At 38.2% G+C, this 20,989-nt stretch overlaps 1 protein-coding gene across 6 annotated transcripts in view; it reads right to left on the bottom strand.

Moving 5' to 3' along the window:
- Nucleotides 1-20,989, bottom strand: part of FMN1 (formin 1) — a 200,199-nt gene that overhangs the window by 129,966 nt on the left and 49,244 nt on the right. For 2 of the 6 annotated variants that reach the window (XM_074584990.1, XM_074584992.1), the window contains exons 3-4: nt 19,798-19,973; nt 8,636-8,753 (exon numbers count right to left, since the gene is read on the bottom strand). In XM_074584990.1, the coding sequence (XP_074441091.1) occupies nt 8,636-8,753; nt 19,798-19,973 (294 nt within the window). Of the gene's footprint in view, nt 1-8,635; nt 8,754-10,820; nt 13,123-19,797; nt 19,974-20,989 lie in introns of those variants that run through there. The other 4 variants (XM_074584991.1, XM_074584993.1, XM_074584995.1 and 1 more) reach the window with 3 other exon arrangements.

Here is a 20,989-nt window from a genome sequence, read left to right as displayed (position 1 = left end):
AAGTCAATAACCTTTTGGTCAGAACATTAATTTTTGTAAAAAATCTTATCTATTAAACTCAGTATATGGCAACATGTAAAATAATGTTAATACCATTTAAAAGTAATTAGAGAACAAAACTCGGAAAACTTGAGTGCAATCTACCTCTCTTGAGATGCAGCACACCCTGTAGCATAAAGGAAATCATTTACTTTACGTTTAATTGAACCGATACATTATTTTTCAGAACAGTAAATGTTCCTTAACCTTTTTTCCCTCCTTGGTAACCCTTGGTCCCATCATTTTCAATATTCCCTGTTTACTATAGTCTTTGTTTCCTCCTTCATTATTTCCCCATGTAGCTTTCCCCTTTATCCACCAGGTGTCAGAAGGGAATCTACTCACCACAGCTGCACCTTTTTTATTATTTATATATTTATTTTTACAGGGGCATTGATGCAACCTTCCAGGATTTCTCAGGCTACAGTCCTAAAAATTAGCAAATGTTCAGGTGTTTCTTCCAAGAAACGTAGTCATGAGCGACTTTCAAAACACGCTATTTGTTCAGTCTTGGCATGGTGTTTATAAAGCGTAATTTTCACACAGAAGTAACACTGGGAGAAATACAGACATTTATTTGAAATGCTACATGAATGCAACATTTCAAGTAGAAAAATTGTGGCTTACACATTTTTTACAAGGTGATTGGCCAGTGAAATCCCAAAGCTTAGGTTTATAGAAAGTTGACATACTTCCTCGAACTTTCTGAACACCAGTTTGAACAAGTTCTGCATTTAAGCACTCTTTTAGAACTAGGAAATTAAAATTGATTGCGCTTAAAGAAATTCTTAGAATTACCTATTTTTAGGGATAAGGCATTGGCTAAGCCTATTCTGAAGGTAGCTTTGACACATTATTCTAATCCTTCTTCCCTTGCCCCTTCCATATACTCCTATCTGTCCTCCTTTGTTTACTTCCCATTGAAGCTGAACTCTTTACCGTAATTCAATACATACAAGGACAGCAATTCCCCAGACAGAAACGAGCAGACATCCTTCACTTCAACTTAATTTTTTAATGTTTTTTAGACTTTTAAGGGAAGGAAGAACCCTCCAAGCCTCAAATTTCAATGATTTTCAGCACCTTAAAGTTTCTGGTACAATGAAAATATAGAAGACGGGAAGAAGGGAGACAGATGGTGAGAGACGTGGAGAATAAACAGTCCTAAACAAGCCAATAGCACAGTATCTGAATACTGTCTGGATATTGAGATAATACAGAAGATTTAAGAGTTATCTTCCTACAGAAAATGAAGTGACTTCACAACACTCATTGAATTCCAACAGAACAATACCCAGAGAAAAGCAGCCTCCTGAAGGAAAACCCAGCAACCCCTTGATTCTCTGTTACAGAAATTAAGAAAAGAGTTCTTACTCTTTCTGGCTGCAAAGCAGTAAAAAGCGCTATTCACAAGCAGTCTCCTGAGTGACTTATCTACTTGATCGTTCCTATCCTGTCACAGGTGAGGTTACAGCTACAGTTCATTTACCTGACAGCAGAAATGAATAGTTTCGCTTGTCATTTTCACCCTCCCAGCAAGGCAACATTAGAGGTACTGCTGCTGGGGACATGCAACATGATTTCTTTCTCAATAAATGTCCTATTTCTTATTTACAAAACCAATTTATTACAGGATCACATTCACCAATGCAATATGATAAACAAACGACACCTTATCAGTAAACACGAGGAACAAATCTATTGCAGGATTTCTTTGATGAGTTACAGACTCCATCTACTTCATCCAGCACAAATTTAAAATACAGAACACTTATTCTAGATCTACAACACCTTTGCAATCACTGTATACTATCTATAGGAAGCATACACTTGTACTGCATGTATACTATACATGCAGTGTAAGTGTATGTTTATTCAAATGTGGGTGAGTCTAGGTACACTACATATCCACACACGCAGGCACACCACTTCCGCAGTATATTCTCAGCAATTCTTGAATTTAAAACTGTTGACAAACTTAAAACACGGATAGACACAAGACTAAGATACGTACAATAAATAGGGTTGGGGTTTTTACAGGTAAGAGTACGTGTCTGTGTCGTAGCAGAGGGGACAAACTTGGCAAGGATGATATTGAATTTAACTGAAAAGAAGTTCTAAATCCAAGTGCAAATTTTCAGAAAGCATCAGGGTGTTCAGACTCAGGGTTTCATCTAGACTAGTATCTAAACCTCTCATGTTCAAATGCTGGCCCAACCAGAACTTCAGATCACGCGAACTGTGAGGCTGGAGAACAGGAAAGTGAATTCAATAAAACTCAGAGGCGTTTCTGTTATACAAAGGGCCTCATATATTTTGAAACAGAACCATGGAAATAAAATACAAAGTCATTCTTCTTGTGCTGTACACAATTGCTCTTTCACTGCGTTTCAATTCTATAACAAGAATCATCTCATAAAACCCTGTGACCGTTTTGGGCCTTTGCAACATCACATTGGTAGGACCCATAGCGGTGCCTACATTTCAAAATAAAAATCACAATAAAAAAAAATTCACAGAACTTGCCTCCATTATATTCAGGTAATAGATTAATCTTCTCGCTAGGCAAAATATGGTTTAAAATTCAAGTTTCTACTTTGAGTGGACTAATAAAGCTGTTCTGTATGTGAATTCTTAAGCACGCCGGTATCTGTGGCTACACAGATGTATGCATCCAGATATGGCTTTGTATACTATAAAACATGTTCTTGTCAGGCATCTGCTGCAATAAATGCATCCAGACTCAAAAACAATAGGTCTCCTAAAATTACTACATTTCTATAGACGGTATGCATAATGGAAATAAAGCAGGAATTTTTATTGAAAAAGTGGAGCTTAAGTCCTCTTCCCCCTCACCTTGTAATAATATAAACCTCGGTGTATAGGAAGGCATGAACATTTTATCATATGACCTTATGCAGTTACCATACTGTGGGTTTTTTTTGCAGACTTAAGTTTAGGAAGTCAGTATTCTTTTCCATTCTGCATCTCTATCTAATGCTAATAGCCTATAAACAGAAAAAGAATTTAATTTGTCTTGAAAAACAGGTCAGGATTCTTGTCACAATTTTACAGATGGAAAAACTAAAGCTTGGAAAGGTCTCTCAACTTTCCTGAAGTCACTCCAGAAGGTAGCAAAAGGGCTGGAAATGGAACACAAGCATCTTAACAACAAATCTTCAGCATTAACAGGTGCCTATCTTTTTGCTCCTGTCTTAAGAGGCACAGTAAAAATGACAGTATCAGCTGATGTGGGGAGAGAAAAGCAAAGGAAGTTTCTGTTGCTTGCTTGTTTTTGAGGTTATTTTTCTAATATTTTCAAAGTAAATCTTAGCAGACAGGGCTGCAAGATATTTGGAAAAGTGGCTGCAGCATTTATCACCACGTGCACAACCAATTTGTCTGAGACTGTAGAGACTTCCAAGCAGCACTATGCCCCATACTTTCCAAATCCATAAAATTATAGCTTTAATTGGCATAAGTAAGGGGAGAAAATATCATTGTTACTCTAGAGGAATATAATATGGCTACAATAATCTGTCTTGTAATAAAAAATTCAGCTTCTCAATAACAAGACAGTGTATTTGTCAGAATATGAAACACTGACATAACATGGCCAAATGCGCCTGTCATGCTGCACAATAAACACAACAGAATGTAGTAAAATAATTTACAAAACTTTTATGCAGCCTACCTGCACTCTGAGGTCACATCAAATTGATCAGTGACTATTAAATCACAAAAACACTATCTTCAACTAGTGCATTTATCTACAACTTTATCTAATTCATTACAATAAAATTTATAATATAATCCCAGAACTAAACCCCAAATACTGCAAATTCAAATAAACTGAAATTAATAAAAAAATGTCATTTTTTTTAAATTTTAAGATGAAACCAACTGTTAGCAGCCACTGTTACAACAACTTCCTTCAGAACACTAACATCATCAAGCATTATGTCTGTTTTAGAGACAAACACAAATTGTTCAAGGCCACAAAGGAAGTTTATGTTAAAGAAAGATAAGAAATCATGTTATTATATCTCATCTCTTTGTTCAGGCCATTATGCCTCTCTTTCTCTCACATAAGTTGGTTATTCTCTGCATTTACATCATGACCAAAACTGTTTTTCTTGCTGGGAACCCAGAGCTTAGGGGACCAAGGCTTTAATATATTTGAGACTTGGTAATAAACCTCTACCATTATTTTGTATTTCATTCACCACTTACTTAGACACTTTTGTTCAATAAGAGCTTTCTCAGTCACCTCCTGATTTTCTTTTTCACTCTGAAAATTGTGCTTGCAGCATCACTGACTCTTATAGAAATTGTGGCACATAGAGACAGCATTACCTCACTGCAGATTTAAGGATGATGAATAGGCAGGCTGTGAGAGAGCAGGGTTTTTTAATGTTAAATACAGCCATTTGAATTAACATGAAAACGTGTAAAGAAAAAAAGCATGGATTAATGTTTCAACTTATTGAGGCTTTTTAACATTTTCTCCAGCAGGAATGTCAAATACTTCTCTCTTACCACTTTTTAAATTTCTGTTTTGCTTAAGCAAAAGACTAAATTATCTTTGTTTTATGTAAGAGAACTATTTTGATCCTAACGGCTAAAAATGCATTTTTAATAGGAATCGCGGGATTTCTATATCTATACCATTTTAATGTGGAGACTGTTCTTCAAACATAAGTAGTTTTATAAGCAGCAGAACTCATGTCTAAACTCCTCTTCTTGGACATGAGAGGCTGCAAGTACTGATCTAGTCACACGCAGCAGTTGAGACATTCATTATATGTGGATTCTATGTGATCTAGTATCACAGATGAGTTTGCTCGGTAGGTACATGAATTTGTCTCCTCTACCTGGCAAGATATTTTCACCACAAACAATACCGGACACGCCTTCCATTCCATCAGCTGTAATGCTTAAAAAAATGGGAGAAATCTCTCTGAGAATTATGGGGGAAAAAGAAATAGAAACTTTTAATGAAAATAGAAGAACAGAACTTAACAACCAAAGAAATACGCACAGAAATGTCTTCGATTACATGGGAAAGATTTCCATGGCACAAACATGTAACTATAAATTAAAATACTCTTTTTCTAGTCTTCCAGGATGTAAATGGTGTAATGTACTACAGACTTTCTGAACTTCAACTATTTCAGACTGACACACTTCAAAGAAGTTCCAGTTTCTCTGGAGAACCATGTAAGCAGCTTGTGCTAATTACAGAGAGCCAGTTGACAACACAGTCACTTGCTCTATGGAAACATAAGAATTAAAGGATTAAGAAAACTTAAGATATTCCAAGATATTGTAACATCATCCTTTTAATTCAAAATTTACAACTCAAGATCCAGGTGTTGGGGGTGACAATACTATGATTATGCAAGATGTTACCAAAGGCATGAAAAAAACCTGTTGCAGAGTTGTATTTGCTCACTAACTTCTTTCACTTCTAACATTCCTAAAAGGCCTAGTCAGCCACACACACGTGTTCCTTGTTTTGTCCGTTTGCTTTTCAGTTGGTTTCCCACACATCAAGCCAGACTACGAGCCTCAGGAGGGAGTTAGCTGCTCCTCCAAGCTGCTATGAGTCACTGTGATGTCTGCTGCGTAGGCCAAATTAAGCCTGAATTTCTTGCTTCCACTAGGCAGGAAGAACAATGAGGAAAAATGTGGCAAGGAGGTGAGAAAAGATCAAAAAGCCAGGAATCCTCTCCCTCAATATCCCTGTCTTCCTGTCATAGCTGCTGTAGCATATGGTGATGAAGGAAGTAAAAAAAATGCGTAGTGCAGAATTGTGAGAAAGATTACAGTATTCCAACTTTGAAATTTTCAGTGTTACTTTAAATACTAATTTCTCATGACAAATAAAAAAAAATCTATGCTCCCTCATAAAATAAGTACATATTCTTGTACCCTGTTAGAAGTACAAAGATTTATGTCCACAGAATTATCCTTGAATGTGATCACACTTGTGACAGATGTATTTTGTTTAAAACTAAAATAAAGCTGTGCGAAATGATTACTTACCTAATAATTCATCCTATTATTATTGTTTGTATATAGATTCCTATTGTTTTGGTAGATGAAACTCTTAATCACAGAAATTAAAACACTAACATAAATCAACTGAAAGTTAAAACAAGTCACTTCAGCACTTTTTGTTACAGATAATCATCTATTCAGGAACATCAGTGGAGGAAGACTGGAATCACAAACATCCCTGCCACACACAGTTTTTGAACTCTATTCTGAAATCAAGAATTCTTCATGTGATCTCAGTTGTCAGGACAAGACACTGGGGTAAGAAACAGGGTTTCAGGTTGAGCATGGTTGAGACCAGTCAGTTTAGTGGTGATCATTAACCTGCTTTATACCATATTTTTAAGAAGTCCACTTTGTGGACAAGAAGTTCCTAAGGTACTGGTGGCTGGGAGGGAATTTTGGATGGGGAAGGGACATGAGGGGAAATGCCAGCATACACATGCACTTTGAAGGTACCCACCACTGTCAGAGAGAAGATACCGAGTTTAGGAGTAATGCTGTATTGCCACTTTCATATTCATTAAAAAAAACACAAACCCTGCCCCCTAGCAATAAGACCAACATTGAATACAAACTCCAGTTTTATAATTATATCAGCACTACTCATGAACAGTATCTTCCTTCAATTGCAGGAGACGGCATAAATCCATTCCTGCACACAGTGCTTTAGAACAGTCACCCTAGTCCTCAGAAAAGCAGATGTAACTTATCCATCGTATGCAACTTACAACTGCTTGGAGTGTCCGTGCTGCCATAACTGCTTTCTGGGCATCTATGAACAGCTGAAAGAAACGCAAACCTGCTAACCACTGAGGTACACCTATAACTCTTCTGCACTTTTAACATACGTTGCAAAGACAGTCTTTGCTTATTTGCTTTAAAAGCACTGCTTCTGTCTCGTCCTAGCTGAATCACCAGCAGTTTGTTTTCATTCAAATTCCTCTCTCTGCCAGACACTGGAGTGACTAATGAACTGCAGAATCTGGTCTGTATAAAAATTTGACTTAGCAAACTAACCATCAGCGTGTTGATGACACTGCCACCCAAAATATCACAGTAACAAAAGAGTAACAATTTACATGGGCTCTAAGCCAGTCTGTCCTTCCTATTCAAATTTCAGGAAAACATGACCTAATTTCTCTACAAGTAGTAGAATTTGGAGCTTTTGTGAATTCAGTTTCCTTTCCTTTCTTTATTTCAGCATATATTGTTTCCACAGATGATTACAGTCATTAGGAGAAAAAATATTTATTTGGGCAGAATTAAACACGGAAGCATATAGCCTATAATAAGAACCTACAAGTAACAGAAAGAGCCTGCAGGACTCCTTGTCAACAGCTGAATACCTGTCCCGGTCATCTAGTGATAGACTCCCACACCTCAGACCAGTCGGATGCACTGTAAATTCAACTCTGTCTATATTAGAACCGTGTTGCTCCTGTCAAAACCAAGTTTTCTGAATCTTCCAGCAACTTTTACACTTCCAGTATCATGCCCACTTTACCAAAAAGGAAGATTAAGGCACAGAAGGCTGAGGAGAGAGGGAGAAAGAAGTAATACACCAAACAATACAAAGCAGTAAATCCCACTACTCCTATTTATTCTTTCTCATATACAAGGCCACATGGATATTCATTGGAATTGGAAAGAATCATACAGCATTACCCTGTACAATTTCTCACAGCAAGTTAGTATAAAAGCTTCTTTTTTAATTCCGCTTAATCCTGTATAGGTGGTATTTTCTAAAATCTCCAGGTACATGAAGAGCAGATGGTCTTTTGCCTTTCCTTTTGATATTTCAGACCATTCCACAGTTTATGACTAATTTCTGAGTAATGAGGACTTCCTGGTTTATATTTAAGAATACAAATTTGAAACAGAGTTGTGGTGGCTACAATAATCACTTTTTCCCTTGTAAATATGTTATGTAAATATTTATCTAAATAACAAAAAGTTAAGAAATATTTTTCTGTGGAAAGCTTCTCTGATAACTAGTTAATATCATACTTCAGACACACCCCCTCATGCATTTGTATAGGACAATATAAATGGCTAGCTATAAAAGCGATCTGAGTGGATATGAGTATTCCTCTGTTTATACAGAAGCTGCAATAATGGTACTCATTACTTTTATTCTGGACGCTACCCGAAGAAAATCTGCAGCCAGACTAGAGTCCGGCAGGTCACTGCCCCCTGCATTCTAAGGCAATGGAAAAGGAAGGCAGGTTTCTATTCCTTCACTATTCTGTCACTCATTTGAACAGAGTCCCATTAGAAATGGATAACCTAATTTATCAAAATACCCATTTATTTCCTCATTAATTTGTACAGGCAAGCATTTAGATTTCATCACAGGTGCAGCCATTAACATTTAAAAGTCAGATGCTTAACAAGTAGCAGTAAATAACACATCCAAAACATAAGGTCTCTTTTTCCAGATAAGAAATACTGTGACTTATCACCATCTCTGCATTAAACAAGACTAAAGATGTCAGAAACTAATTTCTGCAAATGCTTCACCTCTTTGTTTTACCTGCTTCTGTGTACTTTAATCCTACTTTTACTTCTTCGTGCTTTGCTTTTGGCGGTGGCCAGACAGTCTGGAGTCTCCCTGGAGTCTTGTCATCTTGCTCTGAGGGACTCAGGTCAGGCTGTTAAAATTACACAAGAAAAAATTAAAGTCTTCAGTATCAATTGATTCCAAACAGCAAGCGCCATGCTCAGCTCTACACGTGTACTTCAGAATGGTTGTCTGCTTCACTCTACTGATTGAAACAGTGCTCGGTTGGTTGGAAAGGATACAAAGAAATCGGTGTAGAAAAATAATTTTGAGAAGGAAAATAACATAATGCATGTGACATACAATGATTTGTTGAAACTGTTCACAACAGCGTGGAAATCTGTCTATCCTTTGGTGAACCATAGAGATAGTCAAGAATACTAGGTTTTTTTCCAGCATCTTTTTTTTCAGAGTGGAAAGACCTATCTGTGCTCCTCTTACAAGTAAACATTAGTGGGATTCACCTAAGACATCATTTGATACTATAATTTTCTGGAAGCAGAGCTAGTTTATGAAATTCTTGCCCCACCCCCAGCAGCTCGCTCAGTCCACATACCACGTAATACTGTCACATCAAAGTACTGCTGCAGCTGTTAATGGGACTGCACAGTCAACTGGAGTGCTAAAATAACCCCTTAAATGGGTGGAAAACAAACAACTAAACAAGCATTCTTGTAGAGGTTTATGTTTTGGTTTTGTTTTTTTTACACCTCTAACATTTCTGTAATCTGATTTACAACATGCTACTACGGGTAATTGCATAGACACAACTGCAGCAACAGCAAAACCCTAGATAAAAGCGGCCCTGTAAACGGCCCGCATGAGCAAGGAAAAAGAAAAGGAAAGACCCTTTTACTCTGGCTTTGCCCTGAGAAAATGTACATTTGTACTAGACCAGACATTAAGCAGACATTTCTAAAAGCCACTCCTGCTGACTCCTGTGCTTCCTCCCTCGCTGTGTGTGATGACAGCTTCCCAAATAGGTTTGCTGTGAGCCACACAAACGCTTACGCCAGCACAGCCCAGGGAATGGTGTAAGCAGGAAGAGGCAAGCCAGGAATGGGAAGGGCACATGCAGACTGCAATTGCTGTACATGCCATGGCCAACAAGTACCTCTTTTCTCCTCCCCATAGGTAATTTACTACAAACTGGTATTATCGGTCTACCCAGGTGTCAGTCAAGGTTTTCAAAAAGTTTTGACTTGTATGTAAGAATAAAAATTTGAAAGAGAGTACAACCAACACAGCAAATTAACTTCAGTAGCTTTAGGTTTAGGGTCCAATCCTGCAAATTTAATCATTCAGACAACGAGGACAATCTTCTGAACTGATTGTATCTGCCAAAGATGTAGCTGTAAGAATTTTGATTTGGGGGAACCCCAACCCAAGGATTACTTATTAAAGAGTTCAAATCACACTCAAATTCATTTATCATTATGGTTCTATGAAAACTTAACACAGATTCTTTTTTTCATTTCTTAAAAATATAGTAACTAAATCTCCATATGCCTAAGAATATCAACGTTTCTTATCCATAACTTGCATCACCTACCTGGAATCACTACGTCATACTCAGATAAGGTTAAATGCTTATCAATATTTGCAAAGCCAGATATATGCATGTAAATAAGAAAAAAAAATACTTTAAATTCTATGTCTTGGACAAACTGAGTTCAAAATCATCCATAATGTCTTGTATCAGCTCTTATCATTGAATTATTCCTAAAGGTAAAATGAAATATTATTTTAAAAATAAAAAACTCAATGAATGAAACAGAGTGAGATTGAGAAACTATTAAATAATACTACAGCAAATATTTGCAGCACCAAATTGATTTAAAGCCATACTTAACATATGGGCTACTGTTTTGTAGTGATCTTTTAAAATCAGTTTCTGATTTTTAAGTTCTCACTTCTAATTGAAAGGCTGTGGCTATCACCAGTTCTCACTGAATTCTGCTACAACTGCAGATGATCAAGAATTTTGACACACTAACCCCAAGATTTCTTCAGTTGGCAACCCAAAATTTGAGACTGCCAAAAGAAGAGGACAATTCTGACCTTTTGACCTTAAGTCCCCACAAGTAATTTTTAAACAAGAAATTATTTTTTAATCATCTACTTCCAGATTTTAGGAAGAAAAAGTAATTCAACCTACAGATTTGTCTGACGGTCCATCCCCAGGTTTTGATTTTGACCTTTCAAATACAGCTTTCAAGGACTCTTTTTCATTTCTCATTTTGCGTTTTATGGCTTCCAGCTCTGAAGTATCTGCAGTTGTTTCTTTTTTGGGAGGCCGTGTGAATAAAGCTTTAAAGACGTCCAGTGCAGATTCAGCAGGGCTTGATTTTATTTCCTCAGAGGAAAATCGTGGTTCTGTTTTGCCAGAGCCTTTGTTCTCTTGAGCTTCATCACTGTCCTCGGTGTCCCCAGATCCTTCACCAGAGTCCTCAGTTCTGTCTTCATTCTTGGAGACGTCTATGTTTAACAAGTGTGAGAGTTGCTCCAGGAAAGTAGGACTTGCTTTAGGTTCAGCTGATTTTTTTTTAGTGGTCAAACCTGATGTAATACTGGATTTCTTAACAGGCTGTCGTAATTTTAGCAGAGCTAAATCATTCTCCCTTGGTTTAATTTCTGTAACAGTTTCCCCATCCTCTGTGGTTAGTCCCTTTTTCCTCACACGTAGTCCACTAAAGAAAGCTGGCAGCTGGAAAGTCTTTTCAGCCAGTGCTGTTTTTTGGAGCAATGTATTATCAGCCAAAGGTCTTTGTTCTTCATCTGGAAGTTCTTGAGGGCATTCCCCTGCAGCAAGCAAGCGACTGAACTGCTCATCCATTAACACTCTGTCTTTTCCATTGGAGTCATGCTCCAGAGTATCATCCAGCTCTTTTGGGAGCCGCTTAGAAAGTGGTGGGTGTAACTCAATGTCATCTGTATCCACAGTGTCATCACTGTTGCTGTGCCCTTCTGATTCTGACTCTTCCTTATTTTGATTGTTATCGTCCAAAGCCTCGGCAGACAAAGAAGCATTATTTAGCCCAGATTCGCCTGTATTGTTTTCATCGGTGTCTAGGTCCTTACTCTCTGTGTCTGATTCTGTATCACTTGTTGTATGAACCAAAGTACCTTGTACGAGAATAGCATCCTTGTCATCATTGTCAGATTCAGACAAAGAAGTCTGTACAATCCTTAAATGGTGAAGAAGTAATTCATTTTGTTCAGCTAATTCCAGTTCCAGGTCAGTTTGTCTGCCAGACATTGGGTCAGCTTGGCCACTGGTACCATTCATGCCATGATGATTTTCTGAGTCGTCATTACAACCATTATCATTCCTCTCATGCCAGGTGTTCACATGAGTATTTATATTGGTGTGCAAAGGTTGAAATGCTTTAAGCACTGTTTCTTCTTTGGAAGCTGTAGATTCAAATTTAGTTGTAAATCCAAAAAGTGTTTTCACAGAAAAGGTAGTCAAAAGATCAGGTTCGCGTTCTGCTGCATTCTCCAGGTCTGAAAGCTCACTACAATCAGGCACTGCATTTTCTTCTTCCATGTTGCGTGAAGTACAGAACAGGTTTGCTTCCAGCAGTGCTACTAACCGCTAAAGAAATATTTACCACATGCATTCAGACAGCAGACTGAAGTCACTCCAGGCACTGCAACAGGCAGCGCTCCCCTGCCCTGCGAGGGCAGCCAGCCTCCCCCAGGTCACTCTGCCCTCCTTCCGGGTCCAGCGCTGCAGCCGGTAGCCAAAGTGTCCCTCAGGTCTCCAAACTCTACTTCAGGAGCAGCAAAAAGACCCACCGTAAAAAAAGTTCTCGGCAGCGTCGGTAACTTGTTCCTTTACACAAAGGGCTTTTTGTCACAGCAAATATGCCAGCGCACTAATCTCGGTATAAAATTCGACCAATGGTTACTGCTGGGACTCCTGCAATCCTACTGGCTGCACACAACTTCCTACGTGCTGAAAAGCGCCGAGCAGCTATATAAACAAGCCTCCCGAACAGAACTGGGCGCATTTGTAGTTTACTACTTCCTTGTCCCAGTACACGAGCTGTGAGTCCTTTTCAGCAGAAAACTCCTGACGGATTCTTTTGCATAGTCTTTCCACTTTGATAAAGATCTTTTGTAAATCCATAATCACCAAAACACGTCAAATGGAAAGCCGAAGTAAGGAATCTGAAGCTTCCAGTGCTACCTCCCGGAGCCTGTGCAGAGTCCCCAGTTCCCGTCCGGCCAGAGCGAACGCGGGCGAGCGCCCTTGAAGCTGAAGAAAGCAGGAAAAAAAGAGGCTCTCTTCCGATTTGCTGCAGGTTTCATCTGGAATGCAGATTTCAGCCTCCAGGGCCATGAAGAAAAACCAACAAGACTGGTTTCATATTACTACTGTCCTAACTCTACACAGCTATTCCTGTGAACTGTACTCAGGTACTTATCAAAGGCTTTCGCCACACCCAGAGACTGGGAGCTGTTTGGGTGGGCAGGGTAAACTGCCAGCGCTCAGGAATGCCGAATTAACTGTTTAGAAATCAGGCAGGCTGGCCATCTGCACTGCACCCAAGCCTGGATTATTTCAGGCCAGAACAATCTCTGCTGACGTATTTTTTGATCACTTTCATCTATACATATTGCCACAGTAATGCTATATGTGTGTGATTTGTTTTAATTAATGCTGGCAAAAACACTCAAAGGAAATCTTCAAGACTGTATATCTCAATATCAACAGAAGCTGTCAGGGTTAATAAATACTTTTTGCACGCCACACGTGTAAAGAAAGTACAAAATACTCTTAAGCAACTTTGATATTCAGAAAGTCAGTAACATTTAGGTCAGGTTCCAGTCAAAAGTCTTCACTTTTATTCCTTTTCTTATTTTTGGAACAACAGAGACTAAAAATCTGCAGGAATTTATATTCTTCTTATTCCCTGGCCTTTAAGAGGTTTGTTTAGTCGAATTTCCACATTCGTACCTTAGAAATTCAAAGATGCTGTTCTTTTTTTTTTTGCACCCGAGTTAGAGGGTCATTCTAGTGTCAGGCATTTAGCCGTGATGAGTAATCTTAAACAAGCAACATGGGGAAAACTGTCCTTCACAGGGAAATAACCTACAGATCACACCGCTGTGTCAAATTACTGAAAAACACTTACTGAAAAGTTGGATGTTACAGACAGCAAGCAACAACAAAGTATCCCAACACATTTAACTTTTGGTTTAATGTTTGAAAATGTACATCCTACAAAAAACATGTGTTTACCTTTTGAATATACTATAAAAGATCATAAAGTCAACAGCAAGAGTCATTGGTATGTACTGCAGGAAGAAAGTTTGCTGAAAATCAAATTACAATACTAAGGGCTTAGATGAAGCTTATAGACACCTTTTCAATTACAGGGTTGCACGCGTATCTATAGACAAAGGGCACTGGAATCATTCCCTTTATCTGATTTAACACAGGACAATGTCTTCTGCCTTACTGCCTGCCATTTCCTGTAGTAAGCTCCCGACTCGCTTCTCCGCTATGCTTACTCATCGGGTGCCAGGGACAGAAACGACTGACAGGTCATGGCTCCCCTGGTTTTCTAGGCTTTATATAGATTAATATCACAAAAGGAAGCTCTACATAAGGAAAGAGATACAGAGTCTTTATCACTCCCTATGCCAACCTACTTTTATAATCCCAGAGTTAGTAAGACAAGCGGAAGGCAGCTACCTGGGCACTGGTGATTTCCCCTTAGACAAGTTTTCTTGAAGGCAAATCTACAGCAATTCTAAATTTCATTTTATGACAAAATAACCTGGTCAAAGTGACCCTACTGAATGTAGTTTTCTACATTTAAATTGATTTTCATGTTCAACCACAGGACTAATTGTTAATTGTCCTGATAATTTCTATGGTTATACCTTGCTTATTTATTTATGTACCTATTTCTTTGGGGTTTGGTTGACTTATGATGGATAAACATGAAATCGAATTTTTCAAGAACAGGTTTGTTGGTCACTAACAAAAATATACCTACATGAACAACTTAATGGTACCTTTTAAACTAAACATACTTCTTCAGGTTATGCCAAAATTTTTATTATTCATTATATTAATGACAACCCACACTAGAATAAAATTTCTCTGTAATAATCTAGGGTCACCAAGCTGCAACAGTCCTAGGAATATAGTATACAGACAGGTTACTGAAAAAAGCCACTACCTAACTATTTAAGATTTTAATAGCACACATGAAAAGTTTAGTTTAAAAGTGGACTTAAAAGCAGGAAAACCATACTTTATGTCTAAACAGCATCCCAACGAAATTTATAAGACAATGATTAAATTAGTAGCGAAAAGGGTGGTGCTTTGATTGTCAGACCAAAGTTATGTGGTGTATTGAGATGCGAGAAACCCCAGAGTTGAACACTGAATAATTAAAACTCCAGATGCAGAAATATACCTTATAAAACCAGAGGTAATCTCACAAGCCTGGTGAAAATGATGCTGCTTTATATGTACGTCTTCTCTTGATAATGAACTCCAGGAAGTGAGAAGAAACTTTCAAGCTTTTCGAGCATTAGGGTGAACAAATGAACTCATCTCTATAGCTACCCCTGGAGAAATGATCAAAACTGGAAGCCAGCCAGTCTCTCAAATTCACTATGCAGACCATAAACCCCCAGCCTCGAATAACACTTTTGCAAGGACTTGTTTCTCACAGTCTGATGATCATCCCAGTGGACAGTCCCCTGTTGAGGGACTGGATAACTGATAATGAAATACATATTGGTACTTACCCAATAGAGTGTTTGCGGGTAAAATACATACATCAATATGTGCCCTTAATATTTTTACACCAGAAGGAGATCATCATATTGTGATGTGCAAATAAGACAGAGGCAGTTTGTTGGCAGAAGTGTTTTAATGCTGGGTGGATCTATCTCATAAGGAAAGTCTCTCTGAACAGCCTGTAATACTGCATCTGAAGGAAGACACAGCTTCAAAATCTCTAGAAAAAATCAGTTATGATAATGTTACAAGTCTCTCTACTTAATAAAACTGACAACTCTCTCGTGCCTCAGAAAAGCCCCTAAAACTTGTCATAGCAACTCTCAGGGCATTCAACACTCTAATTATACAAAAGGACAAACATTCCTTACAGTTTAAAGCACATTTAATAATCCACACCCTTTCTGACCTACATTTCATCACAGACAGAAGTCACACCTACAAGTCACTCTACTTCTTAAGGTGTCTTAAGAGCTCCCCTAAAGTAGGTTTTAAAACTAGCTTTGAAGAAAACACACAATAAACCAGAATAAAGTAATCTAATTTCTATCACTATCATATGGCAGGGCTCAAGGCTTCCTACCCCATATCTATTCAGATTGCCTTTTCAGATCACTGTAACAGCAAACTAGACAAACATGAACAAGGCATGAAGACACATACCACAAAACAGACAAGTGGCTAAACTGTACAGAAAACAATCTTTCTACTTTTTTTTTCAACATAAAGAGCCTTAAAACAAAAATTTCTTGAAAATAATCATAGAATCAAATAAGCACGAATTATGTCGGGCTTCAGAAGAGCCACATAAAGCAGTGGGCTGTGGTTGTGGCTCAGCCAGTTTGAACTGATCTGGAGCTCGGCTGACACAGTCCTGCCCTCTGCCCTGTCCCCAGCCAAACCCTTACTGTGCTGACTGATAATGATCTTAACATTCTCCTGCTCTCCTGTCTGTCTCTGCTGCTGTTTATCTCTTTTATACTTAGTATTTTAACTATTTAAATGCTTTAAAATAGAAAAGGCAGAGAAGATGGAAGGAAACCTCTAAGTCCTGGATTTTCATCATTATTCTCAGCCTTGTTACCTCACTATAAACAGTTATGTGAGCGATTTTCTTGAGGTTTGAGGATCTGGCTATCGCCAATGTAATCGCGTTAAATGTAAGTAATTAAGTTTAGACCTAGCAACAGAAACATAGAAATGATAATTCTTATCAAAATGCAGCATTACATGATGTTAACAGATTGCGTGGACACCAGACATATTTGGTGGAGGGGGCTGTAGTGACGCAATGTGGTTTTTAACATCATCAAAATTCTGCTTGACGTTGAGATACGGACTACTTTAGAAAATTTGAAAAAAGACCATAATAGTTATATGGTTATAAAACCAGAAAGCACGTTAAGATAGCCAGCTTACTAATTTGAAGGCGTGCATATTGTATCAATAAATGTATGCAACTGTTAGCCTGTAAAACCCACCATATGAAAAACCATGGTAGTTCTGAGGCAGAACTTGTAGAAGAGCTGTATCGGCTGATCTGATTAAAATGAGCAGACATACAAGTAACAAAGACAGGGAACAGAAGATCACTGTAAACTGTGTAAGTAAACTGAGTAAGATCTTTGTGCATTAAGGCACAAAGGCTGGCACTTAGTGTAACAAAGAATAGAGATGAATTTTTAATCTTTTTCCTTTGTGCTTTCCTTTTTTAGGTTGCTCTCCTTTCACCTTTTCATTTCAACAGGCCTTTTGCTCTGCAGCTACAATATGATATGATAGTTTAAAGATTAAACAAAAAACTTTATAAAATAAAATCCACACAGTCGTGTCAAATAACTTACTAGAATTTCTTAAATAATAACTAGATATTAATAGTTATTTTAGCTGCATTTTCACATCTCATTTATGTGCTTTTTTAACCGAGACGAAATGCTGTATGAGGAATGGGAGGAGCTGCATTTCTGTTTTTTTTCATTATCTTCCATATCTCTGTATCTTCTCTATGCTGTATTGTCAATGAGAATGCACCATGCTCCGAGATTTAAAATCTAATGCAGGATTTTTTTTCAGACTTTTGTTACAGACTGTGTATTTGAAATTCCTGTCAGAGCAGAATTCATTCACTCTCTCCCTCATCTACTTTATCTGCCTCCTTCCAACTAATAGAAACATCTTTTCAATAACATAAACAAACACTAGTATATCTATATATGCACGTATACAAATATATTATACATTTATGTAAGGATGCTCCTAATCCATAGAAAGCTGAGCTATTCAATAAGAAGCTTTGTTTTTCACTTTGTCACTATTATGAATATAACTGCATTTTAAAACAGTAGTGCCTAACTTTTTAATCAGTCAGGCTAAACTTTTTCTTGCAACAGCAGGAAAGGGCCATAGATCACATGACCGAATGTACTGAGACTGTGAGTAAATAAATTAGTCCATTTCAGTTACTATTTCCTGGAAACATGATTTTCATTTCAGAGTTGCTCTTCAGACAGGGGCACATTTTTTTGACCACAGTTGTCATGCTGTCCGGTCTGAAAATTGTGTGGGGAAGACAGTATCTGGGAATGGATTGCTGTCACCAGAGCAACACATGCAGCCTATTTTTGGCCATTAGCTTTCCTAGAGGCTGCTTACAGCAGTGCTGCAGTCGAAGTGGATTCTGATGGCAGCAGCAGCCTTGTCACCGCAGTTCTTTTGGCAGCTCCTCCACCAATCCCTTGTCGTACAACCCGACATGGACTCATCTTGACGCAGAAAAATTGTCTTTGAGATGCCAGGGCTCTGCAAGTAATTCAGCCCAGATTTCTGTTCTGAAAGACTTTCAAAGAAGAGAGTCACAGGGAGTGAGCTGCAGGATAAAGTGTCCTGGTGGGTCACTAAGAGCCCATCAGCCCAAGCTAAGCACCCCTTTTCTATAGAAATTGAGGGGTTTGTTCTGAATGTCTTAGAAATAGTGGAAAAAATATTCTTCCTTGTCAGCTACAACAAACTGAAATCATTCCCTTTTTCATAATCCAGTTAATTAGCTTTTTAGACAGAAAATACTCCTTAAAAAAGAGTAAGAAAAAGACATACAAACTCCTTACTAATCCTAGAGGTCTTACTTTACTCAAATTATCTTTCTTAAATGGCTTTTAATTTAGAATTCCTCCTGCTTTACAGAAGGACTTTGTAAATGCAGATAAAGTACCCTCATGCACTGGATTCTTCCCGTTGTAGCATCTATTTGTAGTAGTGATAACGACTATGTCACAGATCTTTTCAGTCCAGTTACTTGTTTTCATCTCAACATTTTATTACAGGGATAAACCTGTACCTTCACAGTACTACAACGACATTCTAATGAATTTTTTTAGGAAAAGGAGGTTAGGCCAAGAAATCAATTTTATAACAAGCTCAAGAGAATAGTCATGGTGAGAGCAAACATCATTAAAAGCATTTCAGATGTACTTCTAAGTCAATTCCGGTGTTTCTACCAATAGATGTCACTGTTACACAAATCTGTGTTAGTGTTTGGACAAACTGTACTATGTAGTCTAGTTCTTAAAGCATTTTCTTTCAACCATTCCATCCTTTCCATGTTTCTTTCCTCTTCTACTACATTCTGTTCCCTCCTCCCTCCAATTTGAAAACCACTGCCAAAACGTGTCCATCTGAAGGCCTGTTACTGCTCATCCAGGGAGCATATGAGTATTTCCAGCTAGGTTAGGCTGGGCCATGTTGAGCATGTGTCTCACATTGTGATTAACTCACATTGCCATCTGAAGCTTCAGTGTCTTATATCCCAGGAAGTTTAGAAACTTTTCCTCTCAAATTTCATGGCTAGTTTGACTCCAGTCCCAGTTCAGCTGCTCCAGAACTCTGACAAGCTACAGCACGGCTGCCAGCAGTCCTGGGCTGTGCACACGCATGCACAGACACACACACGCACATGTGCACGGGTGCGCACACTCACACAAACGTGCACATACATTGCTTGCTGACTTGAATCTGCATGGTACCTATTCTTACTCTTGTCATCTCCTAGTTGCTAGTTCCTGCAATCCACTTCCAGGAAAACAACTAATTTAAACTAAACACCCATCATGATTTTAGAAATGACACATCACGTATCTTAATCTATTTATATAATTTTAAAAATGTTCTGTATGTATTGCTCTCAGGCTTAGCTGCGCATATGGAGTCAAAAACCATCTGCAAAACTGTATCCCATCCAAAACTTTGCAGTTTGTCAGATATTTTGGAACACGGTTTTAGACACACCAGAAATAAATGCGTACCAGAAATGTAATTGTATGTAATAAATGCTTATTGAAGCCCAATATAGCATGAATAGAGTCCTACTCACATTCAGTTCCAGGCTCAAATGCAACATATTTCTGTTGATCTTCTCTTTCTCACTTGAATGAACAAATGGGTTTGAGTGCCCCAATCTGCAATCCAAAACCCAGGTATCTTCATCTCTGTTTGCCACATCCAAATTAGCCAGCCGTTCAGTGAAGTCATCTTTGAAAGCAGACTCTGCTGGAATGACGAAGTGAAATGAAATGAAAGGAAATGAAATGAAATAAAATAATTGTATGCATCTGCAGATAATCCCCGCATATAGAAAGTTCTGTGTCTTTTTGAAATTCTGGTATGCACTATCAACACATGCACTTAACAGTTCTCCTGTTTGTTTAAAACAAAATGGAATAGCATAAATGGCAGACTTTGTTTTCACTCAGAAAAAAAATGGTTTCGTACTTAAATTTTGTGGGACAGATTTAGCAAAAAAAAGTTGGCTGCTTGTCTTTCCCCCATACACAAAAACACAGTATGTAAGGTGCTTGAGTTTTCACCTCCTCTGCCAAGGCACTCTTACTTGCCCTCCTGAATGTGCTTGTTATACACACATATTTCAGAGATGGCTGTGAAGTATAAAACTAAGCTCAGGAAGATCAACAGACTGATTAGACAGGCTTTCTGATATTAGCTGAACACAGCCTTAGTGGGGACTGTGCCAATCCACATTAGTCCCTGTTACACCAAACGCATAAAAGCAGCATCTTTCAATCCGAAGCAATACTTAACGCTTTACCTTGCTCCAGTAACCTTAAACATAGCATCAACCTAGTTTTGGAATGTTTTAGTTACAAACAAACAAGCATGAATTTAGTGGGAGATAAGAGCAAAACCTGAGAGCCAGGAGTACCCACCTCTGTGTCATGCACAACAGCCACCCAGCACTCACCCTCCCGCTCACAGCATTGCTGCTTCATTAGTCCCCCAGAACAGTAACAAGTCTTTTTCTGCATGACAGCCTCTAATTTAGCAATGAGAAAACCAATAAATTCCAGGAAGTCACTGTATTCTCTGAAGCGTAACGTCTGCATGGTATAGGATATATACACCTCTTTTTATATTCCCTAGGATATATACCCTCTTTTATATACACAGACACATCTATCTTGGAACATTCTAGTGGAAAATTCAGTTACTAGCACCATTCCTGGCTGCTACATATGGTACCTTAGCATTATACAAGCAACGGCACTTAA

Source organism: Larus michahellis, chromosome 4 (assembly GCF_964199755.1).
Source record: "Larus michahellis chromosome 4, bLarMic1.1, whole genome shotgun sequence".
In the NCBI taxonomy this organism is placed as follows: domain Eukaryota; kingdom Metazoa; phylum Chordata; class Aves; order Charadriiformes; family Laridae; genus Larus; species Larus michahellis.
The sequence above is the reverse complement of the archived record's forward strand: the minus strand, read 5'-3'. Positions and strand labels throughout refer to the sequence as shown.